This window comes from Topomyia yanbarensis, chromosome 2, assembly GCF_030247195.1.
Source record: "Topomyia yanbarensis strain Yona2022 chromosome 2, ASM3024719v1, whole genome shotgun sequence".
Taxonomy (NCBI): Eukaryota; Metazoa; Arthropoda; class Insecta; order Diptera; family Culicidae; genus Topomyia; species Topomyia yanbarensis.
Window position 1 is genome coordinate 412,971,242 of NC_080671.1, and position 23,327 is coordinate 412,994,568.

The 23,327-nt window shown below is 45.1% G+C and overlaps 1 protein-coding gene across 1 annotated transcript; it reads right to left on the reverse strand.

Annotated features, from left to right (window-relative positions):
- Nucleotides 1–720: 720 nt before the first annotated feature.
- On the reverse strand, nucleotides 721–3,113 carry LOC131685091 (zinc transporter ZIP1-like). The gene is made up of 2 exons (XM_058968529.1): nucleotides 2,589–3,113; nucleotides 721–2,517 (listed from the first exon to the last, which is right to left on the reverse strand). Exons 1-2 carry the CDS (start codon nucleotides 2,966–2,968, stop codon nucleotides 1,956–1,958), a joined length of 942 nt encoding a protein of 313 aa, XP_058824512.1. The 5' UTR covers nucleotides 2,969–3,113; the 3' UTR covers nucleotides 721–1,955.
- Nucleotides 3,114–23,327: the final 20,214 nt, after the last annotated feature.

Consider the following 23,327-nt stretch of genomic DNA (forward strand, 5'->3'; position numbering starts at 1 on the left):
TCAGGAATTGAACCCGATATCTTGTTATATTAGAAGAAGTCAGCAAGCCCCACACTCAACGAACCAACTCCGTTATTGCCACTATCACAGCAATAACCGAGATTAACTCATTATCATTAACTGTTGGTAAAGCCAACATAACTCCATCATCAAATCAGACTCTGGTCACAACAAAAGTCTAAAAGCTTCGATTCAACCCGATGAGCTCTTAGTACTGGTCACCATGTTCGATTTCAAGTTAGTCTCTATTAGCTTATTGCGCGCGTGGCTCAGACTTCTGTAGACATCTCATTATTTTTTTAAAAACTTTAATAAATAAGTAACAAAAATCCATCATCACCATAGCGAATATAATAACTTAGTGTGTCTAAATGCAAATAATAGAAAAGAAAAAAAAACAATCTTCGTGGTATTACATAGTTATTCAAATAACTCCAAAATATAAAAATTCAAAAAATCTGTCTGCAAAGCAGATTTTACGTGTGAAATGGGTTAGGTTAGTTAGGTGTTCTTGTATTATTGAAAGTAGGTGATTTAGTATTGGTATTTCCGATTAATTAATAATTATGTGACCTAATAATATTTGTCGAACATATATATTCCACTTTAAAAGTGTATATTCTATGATTTCATAACATTTTATATAACATTTCATAAAAGAAAGTTATCTATAAAGTTATGGAAAGTATTCCATATTATTTTTTCTCATTTGTAGAATTGAATGGTAACTGCTGAACTGTTTGTTTCTGAACTTCCGATATTTTATCAAATTTACATTATATTGAAGAATTTTCTAAAAATCAACGATTTTCGTCAAAACCCCCCAAGGCAAATTTGTGGCTACGCCACTATGAATATACGTGCAACTAAAATGTTGCTCTGGTCAGATTACATACAGATCAAATTTTATACTGTATGAAAAAAAATAAAACGCCTTGACGAACTTGAAGTTACTATTATGTAGTATTTTTGTACATTCGGATTTTGTTGTTACGGACAATGTATAAAGATTATTTAAGTTTTCAATAAAAGACAATCTTGATACACGACTAATATTCTGCAACCCTGTAAGTTGCCCCAACCAATCAAAAAAGAAAAATGAATTGAGGGCAATTTTACACAATATTCACTTGAGGAGAAAGCATTCGTACACATTTTCATGATTATTGAAAGTAGGTGATTTAGTATTGCTATTTCCGATTAATTGAAAATACCCATTGATTTCGAGGACAGTGTAATTAGCTTAAATATTCATCATTTTCTACGTTACGTGTGAACCATACCAAAATGCGTGTTGCCCAAAATTCAAAATTCCATTTCATAAATCATGTGTTTTTGGAGGTTGTTGCTATTAATTATTAGGTGTTGAGAGAAAAACTACCAATTATGTTATTTTAAATGTTGCTCAAAATGATATTCGATCAAACGGGTGATGTTATTACGGCCTGTATTTGGTTCTACTACAGAAGTTTTCATTTTTGTGTAGCAAATAGTTTATCAACAAACTTATTTTGTATAGTATTTTGGGAAAAGTAATCTAATCTGATGATAAAATTGGTATTAATTTTATTAATACGGTTTGTCAGATATGATGACGCAAACGGTAGTTATTTGGCAAAATCAATTCAATTGTGGTACAACGGAAATGGTAGTTATGATTAATCAGGTTTTAATATTATTTAGATGTAGAGGGAGATAAAGTAGTTATTCACTTAAAAAATAATAAAATTATTCCTAGAATTGCTTTCAAAAATTAAAAACAAATATGAAAACTATGTGAACTTGCAGTAGTCAGTACTTTGAATACACACGTTTTAAAAGCCAGAAACTATTTCATCATTTCAAAAACAACTCCCATTCCGACTATTCTTAACCTAGAGAGCAGCCATCCATTATTATCTGAACTTCTTCAACTGTGCGCGCTCATTGTGTTCCGTGTATCTGAGCTCATCACGTCACGCTTCGGTGATAATGAGACTGAGAGCCGACATCACTGCGAACCCGCCGAGCACTGCCATCAGCTGCCGGATGCCAACCCACGCCGTTCCGCACTGTCGCTTCGTTCGTTCGCGCGGTAGCACCTCGCTCACCGTCACATACAGCAGCGTTCCACCGGCGACGCCCTGCAGTATCGGTATCACCAGCTTGTTGAAATTATCATCCAGCCCGTCCAGTGCCATTCCGACTGCAATGCCGCTTACGGACCCGAGGGAGAATATCACAATTTGCGCTACTTTCGAGCTGTGGCGCTGGCCACCGTGGGAGCTGATTTCGACTCCCAGACAGAACGCGACCACGAATTTGTGTGCACTGACGGCTCCCAGTAGCAACATCACTTTCGGAGCCGAATTCTGAACTCCGATTGCCAGTCCCTCGAGCAGCGAATGTACGCACAGGGCCAGCAGAAGACTGAACGTCCCAGTCCCAGTTGGCGATTGTTGCGGTTGATTTTTTTCCACCGTTTCCACCGGACCTGGCTGAACTTCGACATCGGTGGAACTTCGATTGCTCGCATCGCTGGAAATTGTAATGAACTCGTTATATTGGCGAAATTCACTGCCGCTGGCAACGCGATAAAACAGAAATACCTTTTGCATAGCATAGAAAAAGAATTCCCATAACAGCTACTAACACGACTGGAACTGCAACTGGTTTTCTTCTCACCTGCACCAGTACACAAACAAACCAGTTCATCAATGGCGTAGATTAAAAAATACCCTGAGCAGAAGATCACTTCCGCATAACGGGGCAGAAATAGGCGGACCTCGGGCAGCATATGAACCAGCGCCGTTGCCAGTAGTACTCCCGCTCCGAAGCATAGCAGCACAGTGATCAATATCGACCTAGTTCCGTGCCTGGTGCAGTACAACGGTACAAGACCAGAGATGACGCTACCCAGGCCAAGGATCAGAATCGCCAACAGTTTGGATTGAGCTTCACCGAATTCGAAAGACTGGTTCGAATTCATATTTAGTCCATTCCGCGGAACTACCGAACTTCAACAACCAACTTCTGTGCCGAGAGTCCAGCACACTAACGAGAGAGTCCGGTCGGTCACTAACGAACATTTGATTGTGCAGTGAGCTAGAGCTGCTGCGCGCTTGAATGGGGCGTTTGACGTGCAGATAGCGTAAAGTGGATATTCTACATATAAGCAGTTTTTTCCCCTTGTAGGTAACATCGTATCATCATTGCTGTCTCGGATTTTAACGACTCGCTGCTGCGCGCTGCTGTCATATGCGAACTAATTTTTGTTCAAGGTTGATTCTTTATCAAATATTGTCGTTTAGGTTTTGCGATCTTCACACTACTATTTGGGATGCGGCTGAGAGCATGAGAAATGTGAAAGAAAACGGGGATTTCTCCAATTTGGTTAAACCGGTGCGCGGTGATTCAGTGTATTTGAAGAGGTAAAAAACTAGTACAATTAATTCTTTTTTATGTGGATTTTTACGTGGTTATACATGCAATACAAATCCGGGCGACATTATGGAACCATTTCAAATCGACTTTTTCATACAAGCTTGCATACAATAAACCTTTCGTTTCGAGATGTGCAATGCCACTCCCGTTTTCCGTATTGCAAAATTTCAGCTCACGATTTTTATTTGTATGAATTCTTTACGCGACACATATCCCCGCATAAAAAAGGCTTTACTGTATTGGATGTAATATAATTTATGCAATCATTTTAATGGAGTGGTGTTGAGATCGCCGAGAATATTTATTAGCGGAACTAATGGTAGTCGTTAGCAAGTTACAGAGGTTCGTGGTTCCAATTCCAAATTTCTGCCCAAAGTAGTGGCGTAGTAACCGTCCCTCCACAAAACAATGAAACAAAAATTGAGAAAATTTTGAAAAAATATATGAAAACGTGATTATTTCTTAATCAAAATTATTCACGTTATCTCAGGTAGTACAAGACTATAACATAATCATTTAGTAGCGCTGAAACACTTACTAAACAAAAGATTAGATACTCCTCTTTCATATGAGATTAGTGAAGAATTCGATGATCACGTTTCAGATAGTTTTTCAATGAATGGTTCTGAAAAGATATTTCAATATTAGGGAGATTAATTAGCGGACACATAGTAACAGAAGAAAAAAGAAAGAGGGTGAAACGTAATAAACCCGCTATTCGGCCATCAATGTCAGCTTCTTTCTCCAAGCGGCCTAGATAAGTCGTGTAGTGTCGGTAATGGTTGTTTCAACAGGCTAAGAATAACATTACGGACTACTTGTTCTAGTGGTAAAAACACACCTAACAGGAAACCCCAATTCCATAGTGTCGTGCGATCCGTGATAAGGCTAAAATTGCGAGGGGTTTAAAATATTCTCAATGGCAAGCGGAGCCTGGGAAGAGCCGCGTGAACTCCTAAGTATGCTGCATTACACAGCGGAACGTTCGCTCTACGCACCATAATATTTTCTCCGATGATCGGCACTATTGTGCCGGATTTTTGTTGGCTGGGAGTTTGCTGAGACTTTCGGCTGATGGTAGTACGGTGAAGTTTTGCTGGGTTTTGATTATCAAATTCGATCTTTGCAGACAATCCTGCCCAGAGACCGTGTGGCATCCGGCCAATAATTGAGCCTGGGTTTCTGCTCTCATACCGTAGCAGGTGACTGAAAACAGGAGTCCCTAAGTCAAGGTGTAGTTCCATGTCGAGGCACAGTGATGCCACTCAGAGCAAAAGTGGGTCAAAATCTGCAAAACATTCGAAATCACGAAACTAGGTTATTTTAGTACTCTGGATTTTACTTTCGGCATATATGAATAAATAAAAAATGATTTTGGATTGATTAGGGTGGTTCCTAAACACAAATAAGAAATTTCCATGTTTTCCCGAGATTTTGATTACAGATAGTTAGAATGACCGTACGAAACATGTAAACCCGTTTTATCTCCCTTCTTCTCATATCTCGTGTTTTCAGTTAAACAGGAACAGACTGAACGCGAATTTGTTGTACTAAAGAATTGCTACTCTTCATCAGCTGCGTTCAGTCTCTTTCCGAGAAGTACAGCCAGGTTTAACTTCCCACTTGAGTTAGGGCATGAATTAGGGTAAAACGGGTATATGTACATTCTAAATATCTTCAACAAACTCCCCAGAATTTTTTAAACAAGAATTATTACTTTTGATCAGCCGCTTTCAGCCACTTTCTAAAATGTTGATTGAGCTATATCTACACACTTGTATTATATAAAGAATTGGGGTAAATCGGATACAAACTTTTCGTGCAGTCATTCTAAGTATTTTCAATCGATTTTTTATTTACGAAATACTAATTTGGGTCAGCTATATTTAACTTTCTTCCGAGTTATATATTCAGTTTTGAAAAAAAACCCAAACGAAAAGGGGAATTTGGGCAAAACTGACATGATAGCTTAGCGTGCGGTCGTTGTATATACCAGTAATCAATTTTTCAGACCTTTTTATATAAAAACACCTTTTCTAGGAAACGTTATCCAGCCTTTAAAAACGTGTTTTGGGTCCATTTTTTCCCACTACACTGTGCATTTTTCTAAATTCGCAAAGTTATAATAATTTTTGAGCTTGAGCTTGTACGACCACCCCTAGTAGCTACTGCGTTATATATCTATTTTACAATGGAGAAGACCTTTACGTCCTAGCCCAGTACACGTGCTATTGGTAGGGTCCAATCTACCACACGGGGTGCACTGGGGGCGTGTCGGGCTCGAATGGTGAGGCTGCCATTAATACCGACTAAACTCCATTGGGCTCCTCCATCATTCCTCCCAGGAACTACCTCTCGGTATTACTTCTGGGGGATGGCTGTACTAAATGTACTCATTCACTCTCACTCACGCGTTCATACGTCCTGTATGAGGCTTATTTGGGTGCTCTCTCAATCGCACTTTGATTCACTCTCAAACACTCCCACATCCCGATCAGAAACACATAACAGAAATATTTCAAAAATTTATCTCACGTTGTTACTTGTTATAAATTTCTGTTATTTTAACTACTAACGAGACCAAATTTATAACACAATATGTTACAAAAATTGTGTTCTGTTATAATCTTGTTATTTCATTTTGATCGGGATGAGGCTGACTTGTGTGCTCACCTTACTCATTCCATGCTAGGCTTACTTTTGTGCTCGCCCCACCCATACCATGTGAGGCTGACTTGGGTGCTCACCCTATCACCTGATTCACTCTCGATCGTGCCACTCTATTGTACTTCTGTCACTCCCCCTGGCATCCCATGTGGGACATTTTTCTTAGGCCCCACTTCTGACATACCATGCGAGGCTGACTTGTGTGCTCACCTTTAACATTCCGTGTGAGACTGGCTTGGATGCTCACCCTTTCACTCCTCTGTCACGCCATGAGGTATCGATAGCTAAGTCCCAACATACTACGCTACGACCCTCCCGTCTTGGCATGAGGCAGTCCACTTATACGCCTGTACACTCACTCTTCTGTCTTGCTTCGGGGTGGCTGGGTTTACCCCTTACGCGGTTGCCATTCGCTGCGCCAACCTACCTCGGCATGAACAGACCATTCACTCCCTTTTTTGCGCTTGGCCTTTTTTGCTCCAGCTAACCAATCACTAGTTAGCCGTGCCCGTCGTCCGTTGCTCGGTTCGCCAGATTACCTGTAGCCTACTGGCAATCTGGATGGTAGCAGCCGAGACTGCGTTCCACTTCTCCACCGTTTGACACATCCGCTGGATAAGGGTATCCGGGGTTGTGTCCCAGCCACAGACGTCAAGCATTGCTCTTCTTTCGACGTCGAACCGATGACATACGAACAGTATGTGTTCGGCAGTTTCATCTACACCTGGGCAGTCTGGGCAGACTGGGACCTCCGCGTGTCCGAACCTGTGGAGGTACTGACGGAAACAGCCATGGCCTGACAGGAATTGTGTCAGGTGGAAGTGAACTTCCCCACCCAGCTCGATATGCTAGGTACCAGCCGGTGGGTCCACCTACCTTTCGAGGAGTTGTCCCACTCACGCTGCCATCTGGCGACCGAGGTCACCCTGGTGCGCTCGCGGGCTCCCCTATTTCCACGTAGCTCAAAGCACTCCTCATCTTCCCGAATGACCAGCCCGACTGGCATCATGCTCGCTATCACGCAGGATGCATCGTGTGATACCGTGCGGTAGGCAGATATCACTCTGAGGCACATCACGCGGTAGGTGCTCTCCAGTTTCTGTAGGTAACTGGTTACCCTCAGTGCTCTTGACCATGACGGGCCGCCGTACCTGAGGATAGATACGGCAACGCCTGCCAGTAACCTACGTCTACTGGCGCACACCTTTGAGCTGTTGGACATCATTCTCGATAGTGCCGCAACAGCAGTCGACGCTCTCTTGCACGTATAGTTGACATGGCTGCCGAAGGTCAGCTTGTCGTCTATAATGACTCCGAGAGACTTCAGACTTCGCTGTGAAGTGATCGCGACTTCTCCCACATGGATAACTGCATGTTGTGCCGACTTGCGGTTGTTGACGATAACTACCTCCGTCTTATGATGAGCGAGCTCCAGGCCTCTCGCGCTCATCCATTCCTCCACCGTGCTAATCGCGTGTTCTGCGGTTAGTTCTACCTCAGGAATTGACTCCCCGTAGACCTCCAAGGTTACGTCGTCGGCAAAGCCGACGATCTTGACCCCAGGAGGGAACTTCAGTCTCAGAACCCCGTCATACATGAGGTTCCATAGCACCGGGCCTAGGATCGAGCCCTGCGGGACTCCGGCGGTAATCGGAACCCTTTTCTGACCGGCATCGGTCTCGTATAGCAGTACGCGGTTTTGGAAGTAACTTTCCAGGATCCGGTACAGACCCACCGGTAGGCTAAGCCGGTGTAACGAGAGCGCGATGGCATCCCAGCTTGCGCTGTTGAATGCGTTCTTCACGTCAAGTGTCACTAACGCACAGTATCGAATACCTCGCCTTTTTCGTTGGATCGCTATCTCGGCAGTATTTATCACTGAGTTGAGAGCGTCCACTGTGGACTTACCCTTCCGAAAGCCAAACTGGTTGCTTGACAGACCGTCCGTACCTTCCGCGTACGGGGTGAGCCTGTTGAGGATGATCCTCTCAAGCAGTTTGCCAGTCGTGTCTATCAGACAGATTGGTCTGTACGCCGATGGGTCGCCTGGCGGCTTCCCGGGCTTCGGCAACAGCACCAGTTTCTGCCTTTTCCATCTATCGGGGAAACGGCACTCGTCAAGGCATCTCTGCATAGCTAGCCTGAACATGTTCGGGTTCGCTATGATCGCTGCCTTGAGAGCGTTGTTTGGAACTCCATCCGGCCCTGGAGCTTTGTTCATTGCTAGGGATTTAGCCACTGCGAGTAGTTCTTCATTCGTCACTGGAACCACCATTTCGACCGTGCCCGCACTGTCTCGTAGTGCAGGTGGCCAGGGGCTTGTGGCTCGAGACGGGAAGAGTACTTCGATAATCGTTGCCAACCGGTCCGGAGACCGTTCTGGGGGTGAGGAGCCCCCTTTGGTCTTGGCCATCACAATCCGGTAGGCGTCACCCCACGGATTCGCGTTGGCACTCTCACACAGGTGGTCGAAGCACGCTCTCTTGCTGCTTTTAATAGCCTTGTTAAGGGCTAATTTCGCAGCTCGAAACACTTCACGGCGGTTCTCTCTTGCATCCTCGGTGCGAGCTCTTTGCATCCTACGTCTAGCTCTGAGACAGGCTGACCGTAGAGCTGCAATCTCGGCACTCCACCAGTATACCGGGCATCTACCGTTTCTTGGCAGTGTTTTTCTCGGCATAGTGGCGTCGCACGCGCGTGATAGAACAGCTACCAGCGCATCCCCGCTTAGACTGTCGGTGTTGGCCTCCAGTCCCAGGGCCGCGGTGAAAGCTTCGCTGTCGAAGTGATTGGACTTCCACCCGCGTACCTGACAGGGATCTCCCGCCCTCGGATGCTGCACACCATAGTTGATCTTAAAGCGGATTGCTAAATGATCGCTATGGGTGTAGCCTTCGTCTACCCTCCATTCCATGCCTGGAGCCAGACTCGGGCTGGCAAAGGTCAAATCAATCCACGCCTCCACTCCGTTTCTACGGAATGTACTAGCGGAGCCATCATTAGCTAGCACAGTATCGAGTTTCGCAAACGCTTCCATTAGCGCTTGACCCCTGCTATTTGTACAGCGGCTGCCCCACTCCACTGCCCAAGCGTTGAAGTCTCCCGCTATTACTACCGGTTTCCGGCCCACGAGGTCCGACGAGAGCCTGTCGATCATCTAGTAGAACTGTTCTATTGGCCACCTTGGTGGGGCGTAGCAGCTGCAATAGAACACACCATTGATCTTGGCAATCGCCACACCCTCGGCGGAGGGGTGTATTACCTCTTGAACCGGGAACCTTCCCGTTGTACAGATTGCCACCATTCCAGACCCGTCCGACACCCAATTGCCGTTGCCGGCAGGGATGCTGTACGGGTCTGATAAGAGGGCGACATCTGTCCTCGACTCCGAGACCGACTGCCACAGCAGCTGTTGGGCTGCTGCACAATGGTTATGATTTAGCTGTGTGACTCTCACGGCTTCTTCTTATTTAACTCGCCGAAGGGACACGAAGGTCCACCCATAGCATGTTTATGGGCTTGCTTCTTAGCGGTGCAGATAAGGCACTTATATGCCTTAGTGCACCCCCGCTTTTTATGCCCCTCCTCGCCGCATCGACGACATAGCTTGCTCCTGTCTATGCCTTTGCATTCGTATGCTTTGTGGCCGGATTCTAGGCACCGATAGCACCTGTCCACTGAAGGCGGCTGGGGTATACTAATAGGGCATACCGACCAGCCGATCTTCAGCTTCCCTTTCTCGGTTACCTTTTTGGCATCCGCATTCAGTAGCCTGAGGTAGGCTACTTGGGTGCCAGAGGGTCCGTCCCTCAATCGCACAGAGGCCCGCTCGATTGTGACGCCGCAGTGCTCCTTGACGGCTGCGACGACGTCTTCTGCGGTCGTGAACTCGTCCAAGTGCTTGCACTGTAGAGTTGTTTCCGCACCTAGCGACCTGATTTGGGCGCCCTCACCAAGGACCTCTTGGGCCAAGGCCTTATATACTGCACTTGATTGTGCGCCTCGCTTCAGCACCAGGAGCATCTCTCCCGTGTTGGTGCGTCTTACGCTACGCACATCCTGCCCAAGGGCCGAGAGACTTTCGGCCGCCTTCATCGATTTAAGGACATCGGCGTATTTGTCCTTGTCGGTTTTTAACCACAAGGCTTCGCCTCTGTCCTTGGCCTTCCTCGCAGGCCGCGGTACCTCCGGTTTCGGTGCCGGCTTTTTCTTGGTAACCAGCGTCCAGGGGTTTGAGCCCCCCTGCCCCGGTCGTGCCGGGTTGCTGGTACCATCGCTCTCCACAGCGAGGTCACTCTCGCCCTCGCTTACCTCACCCAGGCGGCGTTTGACCTTGACGGTTGCACGCCGAGTGGTGTCGGTTTTGGCACCCTCGCCTGGCGACTTCCTAGGGCGCTTCGCATTCGATGCCGTCTTGCGATTGCCCTTTCCCTTTCCCTTCGAGGGGAACTCAGTCGCCGCTCCGATCGACGTGGCTGCTCCGTAGAAGGTAAAGGCCACTGTCTGTGAACCTCTATCGACCTTCTCTCTTTCCTCCCTATTGGAGGCCACTGTCTGGGTTTCTCTGTCGGGCCTCTCCCGACATTCCACCCTCTCAACATAGGCCTGCTGTTCGTGTCTTGCGACACGAACAGCTTTCCGGAGCTCCAGAAGGCTCAACTTCAACTCCTTGGCTATGTTCTGCTTTGCGCTAGCGAAGTCGATTATAGAATCGAGTTGCTTCGCTACTTTGCGCATCGCAGCTATTGGCCCCTCCGATGCATTGGTAGGGTTATTGCCTACCGCCGCTGGGGGGTCACTGGTGCTTTCGGATGCAGCACTCATCGCTCCACTACTCTCCCCACGGGGGGGAGACCTCGCCAAACCACCTCTTGCGAAGGGGTTTGGTACCTCCGTCTGTTTGTTTTTATTTTTGTTCAACTCCATGTATAGTCCCACGAGTAGCGCGAGAAATATATGTCCGCCACGCCAGAGCTCCGCATTAGCGTGGTAAGGGACGCTTACTGTGGGGGTTGCCCAGGTACCCCACAGGCTCCGTTAACGATCGAGCATCTTTTTCACCCCCTCGATCACTCATCCCTCGGCACGGGTCGCTTCACGCCTTGGAATTGGGGTTATGCCCTACCTTGCTTTACGTGGTGATCTCGGCCCGGATCATCACAACCATCCTCCTTTACCAGGGCTTTGGACCTGTAGCTCTGGTTCTCAATAGTTCCATGTACGTATGTTATTACAGACGTGCTACTATTGAGATCCGTCATTCGCTAGCGGAGTCCATTGGCGCTTGGCCCCAGCTATTTGTACAGCGGCTGCCCCACTCCACTGCCCAAGCGTTAAAGTCTCCCGCTATAACTACCGGTTTCCGGCCCACTAGATCTGATGAGAGCCTGTCGATCATCTGGTTGAATTGTTCTATGGGCCACCTTGGTGGAGCGTAGCAGCTACAATAGAACACACCATTGATCTTGGCAATCGCAACACCCTCGGCGGAGGAGTGTATTACCTCTTGAACCGGGAACTGTCCCGTTGTACAGATTGCCACCATCCCAGGCCCGTCCGTCACCCAATTGCCGTTGCCGGCAGGGATGTTGTACGGGTATGACAGGCGGGCGACATCTGTCCTCGACTTCGAGACCGACTGCCACAGCAGCTGTTGGGCTGCTGCACAATGGTTAAGATTTAGCTGTGTGACGATCACGGCTTCTTCTTATTTGCCTCACCGAAGGGACACGAAGGTCCGCCCATAGCATGGTTACGGGCTTGCTTCTTAGAGGTGCAGAAAAGGCATTCATGCGCCTGCAGCCCCGCTCCTTATGCCCCTCCTCGCCGCAGCGACGACATAGTTTGCTCCTGTCAGTGCCCTTACATTCGTAAGATTTATGGCCGGACTCAAGGCACCGATAGCACCTATCCACTGAAGGCGGCTGGGGTATGCTAATTGCGATTATTACGTCGCATTACTCCTTGACGGCTGCGACGACATCGTCTGTGGTCGTGAACTCGTCCAGATGCTTGCACTGGAGAGTCATTTCCGCCCCTAACGACCTGACCTGGGCGCCTTCACCCAGGACCTCTTGGGCCAAGGCCTTGTACACTGCACTAGATTGTGCGCCTCGCTTCAACACCAGAAGCATTTCGCCTGTGTTGGGCGTCTCACGCTGCGCACGTCTTGCCCGAGGGCCGAGAGGCTTTCGACCGCCCTCATCGACTTTAGGACGTCGGTGTATTTGTCCTTGTCGGTTTTTAACCACAAGGCCTCAACTCTGTCCTTGATCTTCTTCGCGGGCCGCGGTACATCCGGTGTAGGTGCCGGCTTCTTCTTGGTAACCAATGTCCAGGGGTTTACGCCACCCTGCCCCGGTTGCACCGAGTTGCTGGTACCTTCTCTCTGCCCAGCGGGGTCATTCTCGCCCCAGTTTACCTCGACCAAACGGCGTTTGGCCGTGACGGTTACACGGTTTTTTCACCCTCGCCTGGTGACCTCCTATAACGCTTAGCGTTCGACGCCGTCTTGCGCTTGCCCTTGCCTTTGCCCTTCGAGGGGAACTCAGCTGCCGCTTCGAGCGACATGGCTGCTCCATAGAAGGGGAAGGGGAGGGCCCCTGTCTGAGTACCTATGTCGGCCTTCTCTCTTCCCTCCCTCTTGGAGGCCGCTGTCTGGGTTCCTCTGTCGGACTTCTCCCTACATTCCACCCTCTTGGCGTAAGCCTGCTGTTCCTGTCTTGCGACACGAACAGCCTTCCGGAGCACCAGCAGGCTCTGTTTCAGCTCCTTGCTGATATTTTGCTTCGCGCTAGTGAACTCGATTATTGCATCGAGCTGCTCCACCACTTTTCGCATCGCGGTTAGTGGCCCGTCCAGCGCATTGGTAGGGCTATTTTCTACCACTGCTGGGGGGTCACTGGTGCTGTCGGATGCAGCCCCCGTCACTCCACTACTCTCCCCACTGGGGGGAGACCTCATCAAGATACCTCTAGCAAAGGGGTTCGGCACCCCCGTTTTTTGGTTTTTGTTGTTTTTCACGTCGCTCATTGATCCCACGAGTCGCGCGAAAAAGAAAGGTGCGCAACGCCAGAGCTCCGTAGTAACGTGGTAAGGGACGCTTACTGTGGGGGTTGCCCAGGTACCCCACAGGCTCCGTTAACGATCGAGCATCTTTTTCACCACCTCGATCACTCATCCCTCGGCACGGGTCGCTTCACGCCTTGGACTTGGGGTTATGACCTATTTTGCTTTACGTGGGGGCCGCAGCCCAGATCATCACAACCATTCTCATTTACCAGGGCTTTGGACCTGTAGCTCTGGTTCTCAATAGTTCCAAGTGCGTAGGTTATTACAGACATGCTACTATTGAGATCCGCCATTCGTTAGCGGAGTGCGCAAACTTGCAAGTCATTATTTTGAAAATCTGTAAAAAATAGAAAATAAAATTAAATTAATTGAATAAATGATTAAAAACAATTAAATAATACTAATTGATACTTACGTAGTAAAACAACCGGTATTCAAACTGGTATTGTCACGAGCCATTAATAACTTTCTCTGGTGATTTTAGAGCGACATGTAGTTTTTTACAAAGTTGTATACAATGCAATTGTTCATCAGGTTCTCACTTTTGGTAATATTTGATCGTCTAATGTATTACCTAGGGGCAAAAATGTGAACCAGTTTCATTGAAAAACCTAAGTTTTCATACAAAAAAACTTTAAAGTAAAAAGTTGTTCTGGAGCCCTCGACAGAATATTTTAATTTTACTTTCAAATGAAAGGGAAAAGCTCACATGCTGAAGTTTGGGCGATGCCGATTTTTTTCGAATAGATTTGTTCTACCTAACACACCGTGAGTCAATTACCCCTCGAGACCATTGACCAACTACCCTGTACATACAAAAAATATTCATATACCCCCCCCCCCTGCCTTCCGAAAAATTTTCTTGTTACGCTACTGGTAGATGGTTTACGTGCGATTTGATTTCGGTAATAGGAATTTTGTAAATTTTATTAGATACTTCCGCACCAATTTTCGGTTTTATTTTCGGTGCTTCGTGTTCTTTTGGTTCATTTTTATTACCGATTTTGAATTGAATTAGGCAGATAGATTCTTGTTGTAGAATTTCAATACTCATCGCAGGCCGTTGTACATCCTTATTATCTTCCGCCAAATTAAGGGCTTATTTCAACGCACTATGCGGCCCCGTTCAAGTGACAGCACGGATCAGAACTTTGCTCAGGCATCAGCGAAGAACTTTTAATTGAAAATGTTCTGCTGCAAAGCTGCCATACTTCCTTGCATCATCGTTGAATAAAACGACATTGTTCTGCTAACTGAAGAGTGCGCTGGGTACTGACAGATAATTAATTAGTCTGTTCCGGTGCCATCGTGGTAATAAAGATGACATGAAATTTTTGAGATATGAGTAGTTTTGGAGCTAAAATAATCATCAATTCTACAAATTGGGAATAAATTTTCTAGAAGGATTATCGAGTTTAAGAATGAATACCCGCTGGCGTAGATCCAATGGATGTTTAGGAGTCATTACTCAAAGCTTCCAGTTTCTTGGTATTCTCCAGAGCTAATCTTTATACATGCAACAATGTTCGGATCATCTTTACCTGGCATGGGCAAGTACACAATTGAAATTAGGTGCTCCAGGGTTGGCATGAATAAATACGAGTATAATGGAACACTGACCAGTAGAAATAGGAGAATTTCTCTATTTGCATCCTATTATGTAGGGTGACACACTATTTTAATAAATATTTAACCTACAGTCGATTAATTACGATTTCGTTTTGTTGTATTGCTTAGAGTCCTGGTTAATTTTGGGGCAGCGAAACCTTGAATCGAGCGCCACAATTTATATCCTATCAGCTCAGCATAAAAATTAAAACCAAAACAGTTAAATCGAATGAACACGAAATAGACTTAACACCCTACCGAGTACTACGTACCTACCCAGGTCAGTCGTCGACCGACGGAAGGCTCTGCTCGAAACAATTGTTTTTATGAGCAGTGTCAGTCTAAATGAAAATTTATTTATTTACGATGACCGGTCGAGACCTTAGAGAAAACAAACGTTCGCCCAGTTTGTGAGTGGAAAGCAATTCTGGAAATGAGGAAAGTTATATAATTTATTGTGAAACATTGTCCTGTGAGTTTCTGCTTTGTTAAGGATTCCCCAAGCTGCATTAGGATTCACTTTAGTGGTTTCTGTCATGCATCAAATTTCCATACGTGACCAGTTAACGAGCATTTTACAGTAGAAGGTAAAATAACAAGGCTTACAAGTTTGAAGACGGGAACAAATTTGAATTTAATTGTTTCTTTAACTGTTTAATTTATGCATTTTAGATTGAAATACAAATTAAGAAACTATTGATTATTCCGTTTTGTGAAAATAAGCACTTGGTGTTCTTTTTGCGATCATGATCTTATCTAAAATAGAAACGTTGAAAAAGAACACCGAAAGGTTTTGTACTATAAATCAAATCAAGCTGCTGATTAGTTTACAACCATGAAAACCCACTCCAAGAAACGCTAAATTAGTTAAATTAGTAACATAAGCTTCTGCTCCAAGAAACACCCGCTGCGAAGCACAGTTCAAGAGGATACATTCTTGACAACAAAAATTGTGTCAAACAAGAGCTTCACGGTTTCGTTACACTTTTCAACAAACAAACTTGCCAAATCCACACCGCTTGAAAATCAACCGGATCCTACCTTGGCAAAATTGTTCTTCCCTTGCTGTATATGTATCGTTCTTTCCAAACACTAAACGGGGCGCGTTAATCCGGGGAAGTTATTTCAAGGTGCAGATTCCACTGAAAGTATCACATTCCGGTGGCTGCCAAAACTTTCCTTCCTGTTTCGGGCGCGATACAACCTAAGCACACCTACAGACACATACATACACACACACATATCCACATGCGCGCCGGGGCGAGATGGGAAGCTCGTCAAGGATTACTCTTTGAAATGTGATACGGTAAACAGACACTGCACACACGGCTTTCGCGTAGTTCGGGAACGATCCGTCGGCGTTGGCGGTTATGGTGGAGGTGGAGAGATGGCAATGGTGGTTTCAGTCATCCAAACATGGATGGTATCATCTCGTCAGGGAATCCGATCTGGTGTTGTTGCACACCTATATGTAAATTGAAAAGCATGAATGCATTCGGTAGACCTTGCTGAAGTGGCGTGGCAGGTAGTTGTACGGTTGCATTCAAAACTGTACAGAGATATCGTACAAAAATGTGGCAAAGTTCTCGGGAGAGGTGTATAACGGTAGAACAGGTATGTGTGTGTGTGGTGTGTGATGGTGTACAATACTGCTGGAAGGAAGTGCAAATATAATCCTTCCGAACAGGAGCTATCGATGCAGGTGGTTCGATCTGAGCACCAACGGGGAAGTTGAGGCGGGAGATGACAATCCTTTGGGATGGACTTTCGAATAAACATCATTTACACTTCTTGTATTGACCAAAGTCGAGTTGAACCATATCAAGAGCTTTTGGTTTCGTTTCGAAAGGCATCTAATTTGGATTATCGTAGGACGTAGTCTTTGTTTTCGATATAGGTGTGCACTTTGCAAATTTAACAAAAATGATATGCAATGAAAAGTGGGTAGGTTTTGAACACTTCTAATTTAACCAGCTCATCAGAAATTCTTCTATGAAAGGATTTCAATAGGTAAATAGATTTTTCTAATCATGACACTGAATATTTAAATAATGTAAAAAAAATAGTCAAATACTGTATATACCAAATATACACGCGATGAATGCTCGTGATGTTTCGCTTCCATACTTCCCGAAATTTTTTTTCCTTCGGCTTTATTTGGTTGGATCGCAAGCCTTTCGGCGTTAATGAGCCGGAGTATCAGTACAACAAATTAGAGTAAAACATAAACAATATAGGTGGTGGTCTGTGAGGCATTTCTTGAATCCAGATGGCGCATCCGCTTGTCGAATTGTCGTTCCTTTTTTTTCTTGACAGCTGTGGCAGTAACCGGTAGTCCATGGTGCTTGTTGGTAGTCCTTGCAATAGATCGCTCATTGGGTGGTTAATCGCAATTCCCTTATCCGCGCCGACGTCGAATCTCGTAAGAGATGGTGTATCTGCAACGAGGAAATCCCAGCTCTCGTTACAGTCAAAATGTCTGTAACGAGAACTGGGGAGAAGGGGTACTGGTGTAGATATCTGCTGATGAGGTGTATTACTTTGCTAAGTAGGAATTAGTATAAGAAAAATATTATAAATTCACATTAATTGACTTGAGGAAGAGATATATGGGGTACAGTATTTGGAGGTTTTGAGTTGCCAGGGCGTCCCGGATCGGCATATCGGGTGGTCTTCCGTGTGCTTGTAAAACTCCATTAAGTTTTGCTCTAGCTTCCCGATGATCAGAGTCAGGCTCTGAGCACGACCAAACGATGTGGTCAATGTCTTGGTAACCTTTACCACAATGACACAGGGCACTGTCGGCAAGCCCTACGCGTGAGTGGTGAGCATTACTGTTGTAGTGATTTGACATCAGTCTTGACGCAAAACGGATAAAGTCTCTTGACAGATCGAAACTCTTAAACTAAGGTTTAGTTGAAACCTTTGGAATAATAGAGTGCAACCACCGACCTTTATCGCCCATCCCGAGCAAATACTCATGGGTTCAAACACCACATAGCCCCTTGAAAAGACCTTAAACATGGTCCGTGCCAAAATTCACAACCATCAAGAAACCATTAAATGGTCTCAATAAATACACCAACATATGGTATTTTATATGGGATCTACCGGACCACGGTGATGGTGTTTTCATGGGTTGAACCCATTTCAAACACCCATGTCAAACCCCATGAGCATGGGTGTATTATGGGCTCTTCGTTTGCTCGGGATTGTCCATCTTGTTTGCCAGGCATCAAGGACCTTTTGCCGAGGAACACTGAAATATTCGCTATACGTGATAGGCCTTTCGAGGACATTTCCTTCGGTAGCACCTTTTTTGGCGAGTTCGTCCGCTTTTTCATTGCCCTGTATTGAGCAATGGGCCGGGACCCACACGAATGCCACGTGGAATGACTGGTCGACCAAAGCACGAAGAGTCCTTTGTATTTCCAACAGGAAATGCGAAAGGATGCTTGGCCGGTTTCATTGATTGGAGAGCTTCAATGGAGCTGAGGCTGTCCGAAAAAATAAAATATTTGGCAGAAGGCAGAACCTGTACTAGACCAAGAGCGCAATGTATTGCTGCCAGCTCTGCAACGTACACGCTACATGGCTCTTCCAATTTTCGAAAAACACTATGATTCACGTTGTATACTCTGAAACCTGTTGATCCATCAATACTTGATCCATCGGTGAAAAATTGTTTGTCTTGATCGATATGATTATAGTTAGCCGAAAAAATAGCTGGTATAATCGACGATCGCAGATGATCAGGGACACCTTGTGTGAAATGTTTCATGTTTAGATCAAAGGTAATCTGTGGGCTTTTCAACTGCAGTGGGATATTTTCAGCATGATTTGTTATTGATGGACTACACCCAAAACAAAAATCTCTTGCAATAATTGCAAGCGACAATCACTTGCAAATAATGTTAGCATCGCTTGCAATTTTGCAGTGAAAGCCGCTTGCAATTGTTGCAAGCATATAAAATCACTTCATCTCTTGCTATACGTACATAAGTTTCTTCAACACACTGTCAAAGGATTACCACCACATTTACGTGCCTATGTTGGGTATTATAGCAACGCACGGCGAGTTTTTATTTTCCGTCTACTTTTTATTCATTTCTCACCAACATCATCAAACGCAGTTTTGCGGCTTATTCATTACACACGAGGCGGCATCAAATTGCGGATGTGCTGATTGTACGAGTTTTAACGCTCTGTTAACATGTACAAAAATAGAGCAGTGCCAATAGTCAGTACTAAGATGCGCAAGGACGTGAGTTCACATCTGAGTGTGTCCTTATTTTTTCATTGATCGTGAAATCATCCAAGTATTTATATACGACATTTATCCACTCATAATTATCTGGTAACATGGTTGGATGGATAGAGTATTGGTTAGTGATCTGCCCGTATGGGACTCATTTTTCAATGCCAGCAGTCTTTTTTATCTAACGTATATTGGTCACCAATACACATACATCGCTAATACATAGGCAAAATTCGTTTTTTCTGTTTCTTGCATTACATGCAAGGAAGCTTCTTGCAATTTGTGCACATTACCAAAACGCTTGCAATTTTCGCTCGTATTTATTGCATTAATGTAAGCGAATCTTACCGGGTACGTTTTGGGTGTAGGTAGCGTTAAGTAGTCGTAATAAGGGAACATGCGCTTTGTATGCACTTCTAAGCTGTGCAGTACTTCGAAATTGTTGATGACGAGTGGATTCATAATTTGACTGCGTATAAGAAATCGAAGTGACAGCTCATAGAACCGTTCGGAAAGAGGAAGCACTCCAGCTATTACCTCAAGGCTCATCGTGTGAGTAGAATTCATGCAGCCTAGAGCTACACGTAAACACCGATACTGAATTCTTTCTAACTGAAGAATGTGTGTTTTGGCAGCGGATCTGAAGCAAAAGCTGCCATACTCAATCACTGACAAGATAGTTGTTTTATACAATCTAATCAAATCGAGTGGATGAGCACCCCACCAAGTTCCAGTAACCGAGCGAAGAAAATTTACTCGCTGCTGGCATTTTTGCTTTAGGTAACCAATATGTTTACCCCATGTGCCTTTGGAATCGAAAAAGATTCCCAGGTATTTGCCATCTAGAAGAAGCTGGAATTTAGCAGGATCGCGTTTTTTTTCGAAAAAATAATCATCTCTGTCTTTTCCGCCGAAAATTCGATGCCCAGCTCAATAGCCCACACAGATAAATTGTCTAGGGTAGAGGTGTGCGCCGCCGATTTCAGGTAAAGGTCGGCGGCGCGCCGGCGTCACGCCGATGTGCTTACTATTTTTACATACAATCGTCGGCGCGGCGCGGCGGCGTGGCGCACACCTCTAGTCTAGGGTATCTTGCAGAGGCTTTTGCATATCTCTGCCGTTTGTGTCTACTACCGGCACTACGCCATCGTCTGCAAGCTGCCTCAATGTACAATTACCTGTCAAGCAATCATCAACACTGCTGACGTAAATATTGTACAGAAGTGGGCTAATACATGAGCCTTGAGGGAGACCCGAGTAGCTAAATCTCAACGTCGACGAAGAACCATGCGCAAAGTTCATGTGTTTTTCACGCAGCAAGTTGGTTAAGAAGTTGTTGGGTGAAAGACCACTTCGGTGAAGTTTCTCCGACAGGACATCGATGGAAACTGAATCAAACGCTCCTTTAATGTCCAGAAAAACCGAGGTCATTTTTTTTTATAATTCGTTTATTTGATACGGCTCATAGCGGTAGCTTAACGGAGCCGTGGATCTTTTATATGTTTACAAATGTAAAAATAAAAATATAAACAAATATTATTATAATACTGGATCTCGTGCGCGCAACTTTTTATTGCGAGCGGAGACCTTCTTTCGCGGGGTTTGCTGGCAATCTGCATCTGGGGGGTCATTTAATTCTTTTTTGTTTTTCACGTCCAGGTCGAAGCCGGCTAGGTGTCCGCGATCAGATGTTTTTCCCTGTTTCTTGCACTTATTACTGACCACCGTGAATCCGTCACTGTTATTGTTATCCTTGCCAATGTTGCTTACAGTTGATTTTGCGGTACTGGATGCTTCTTTTGTGGTTGTCATTATGCTCTGTGCAACTGCTGCCACAAATTTGGCCAACGTTTGTGGTTCAGGCATTGGTATTGAAAACTCTGTTTTGGGTTGATTTGCTGTAGATGAGTTGGCAATCGGCTGAGATGCGTCTTCCTCTGCATCTTCCGCGCAAGGTTGTCCACGATGAGCTGTCTGATTACAATACTTGCACGTAGGAGTTTGCCCCTCATGGGCGCATAGCGTAGTTTGCATAATTGTAGTTCCGTGAGTTTTGAGTTTTATTGTCAAGTGGGAGGGTATAGGCCTTTCAACCCGCATCCTCACTACAAAAATGCCGTTAGGAGTACCTGGGAAGAAGTTTCTCCAAGTATCAGGTGTAATGGATTCTACTTCTCCGTATTGCGACATGCATTTTGAAATTGGCTCAGGAGGGGTACGAGGCGATAGGTCATATAACCTTACATCTATATAATCATTCTCAATATATACGGGAATCTTAATTCCAACGTTGTCACTTTCAACCACGTGTTTTAAGTTGTTCTTCAAAACGAATCGCTCGGCTTGTGCTAACGTGTTGAATGATATTAACACTGCACTGCGAAGATGATGATACTGACGGTACAACACTTCCGTAAGTCTAAGTTGCATTTTTATCTTCAGAAGGTATTCCACTTCACTAAAACTCGGTCGTTTTAAACAAAATTTAAAGTCAACGACCGCAGCGTTGGGTCGGAGTAGAGCTTTTTCGTCAACTTTACTCATGATGACAAGAATAGTCCGATGTTTCCTTTGTTCTCGAGACAATTTACACTAGATCGAGAGGCCTGTTGTTCACTTGGATCGATTGTACGTCTGACTGCGGCAGAAGTAGAAAGTAGACTGACCGAGGTCATTTGTTGACGTTTGGCGCAAGCAATGTCCATCTCCGTAGCGAGCAGCGCAAGACAGTCGTTTGTTCCTTTGCCTCTCCGAAAACCGAACTGTGTTTCCGAGAGCAGCGGCCCAGTTGTCGAGACGACGAAGAATCATTTTCTCGAGCAATTTTCGTATGCAAGACAACATAGAAATTGGTCGATACGAATGATGGTCTGAAGCTGGTTTACCAAAACATTAACTTGTCTCCATTCGTACGGAACAATGTTTTGTTTTAGGAAACAGTTGAATAAAGCCAACAAACGTTTCTTAGCTGAGTCATGCAAGTTTTTGGGAAGAGCAAATTTTATGTTATCCGGCCCTGGAGCATTATTGTTGCACGATAGTAGAGCTATTGAGAAGTCCACAATCGAGAACGAGAGCTCAGAGTCATTTGAAGTATCTCGGGAGAATTCTTGTGGGGGGACCGAATTTGGACATACCTTTTTCGCAAAGTCAAAAATCCAGCGATCTGAATACTCAACATCCTCATTTGTCGTTAACCGATTACGAATATCCATGGCTGTCTTCCAAAGAGTACTCATTGAAGTCTCTTTTGACAAGCCTTCCACAAAATGACGACAAAAACCTCTCTTTTTTGCTTTAATGAGGATTTTTAGCCGACGCTCAAGTGAGGTATATTCGACACGAAGTTCTGGCTTACCTTCTCGACGCCAATTGTAGTATGCATTAGATTTTTTTTCGTACAATTCCGAGCATTCTTTGTCCCACCATCGATTTGGGGGGCGTGCTTGAAAGGTGTTTTCGCGGAAGTGCTTAGTTTGAGCTTAAACTGCACTGTCGAAAAATAGGCTGACGAGGAAATTATACTCATCCAATGGTGACATAATTGCAGTAGACTCAATTCTCCTTACTACCGTTTCCGCATATTTCTTCCCGTCAATATTACGTGTAAGGTCATAGGAAATACCTACTGGCTCCACTGGACTGGGCCATTGGTAATATAAATAGCGTTCGGAAAATGGTCGCTGCCGTGAGGGTCTTGAATAACTTTCCAAGTACAGTACGAGCGACAGTGAGTTCGAGCATAGAAAGAGGTCCAACCTACTTTCTCGAGCTGGAGGGGCTGGGACTCTTGTGGCTTCCTTAGTATTCAGGATAGCCATGCTGAACTCATCACAAAGGTCAGAGATGAGAGGGGCTCGATTATCATCGTAAGACTCCCCCCAAGCGATACCATGTGAGTTGAAGCCCCCTAAAATTAAGCGGGGCGCAGGGAGAACCTCAGTTATATCTTTGAGCTGTTGGAAGCCCTAGGTGGGATATAAACTGATGCAACGCATAGGTCTCTTCCTTTGATCTGTATTTGACATGCCACCACTTCAATACCTGTGAAGGCAGGGGGGTTGATTCTATAAAAGAGTAACATTTTCGTATTCCCAAAAGTACTCCTTCATGATGATCGTCCCTATCTAGTCTAATAATATTGAAGTCACGAAAACTTAAAGTATGATCGGGCCGAAGCCATATTTCAGAAATAGCGAAAATGTCACAATGTGTGTGGTGCACAAGTTGCTTGAATGTGTCTAATTTTGGGATGAGACTTCTACTGTTCCATTGTATAATGACGGTATCCTTAACACTG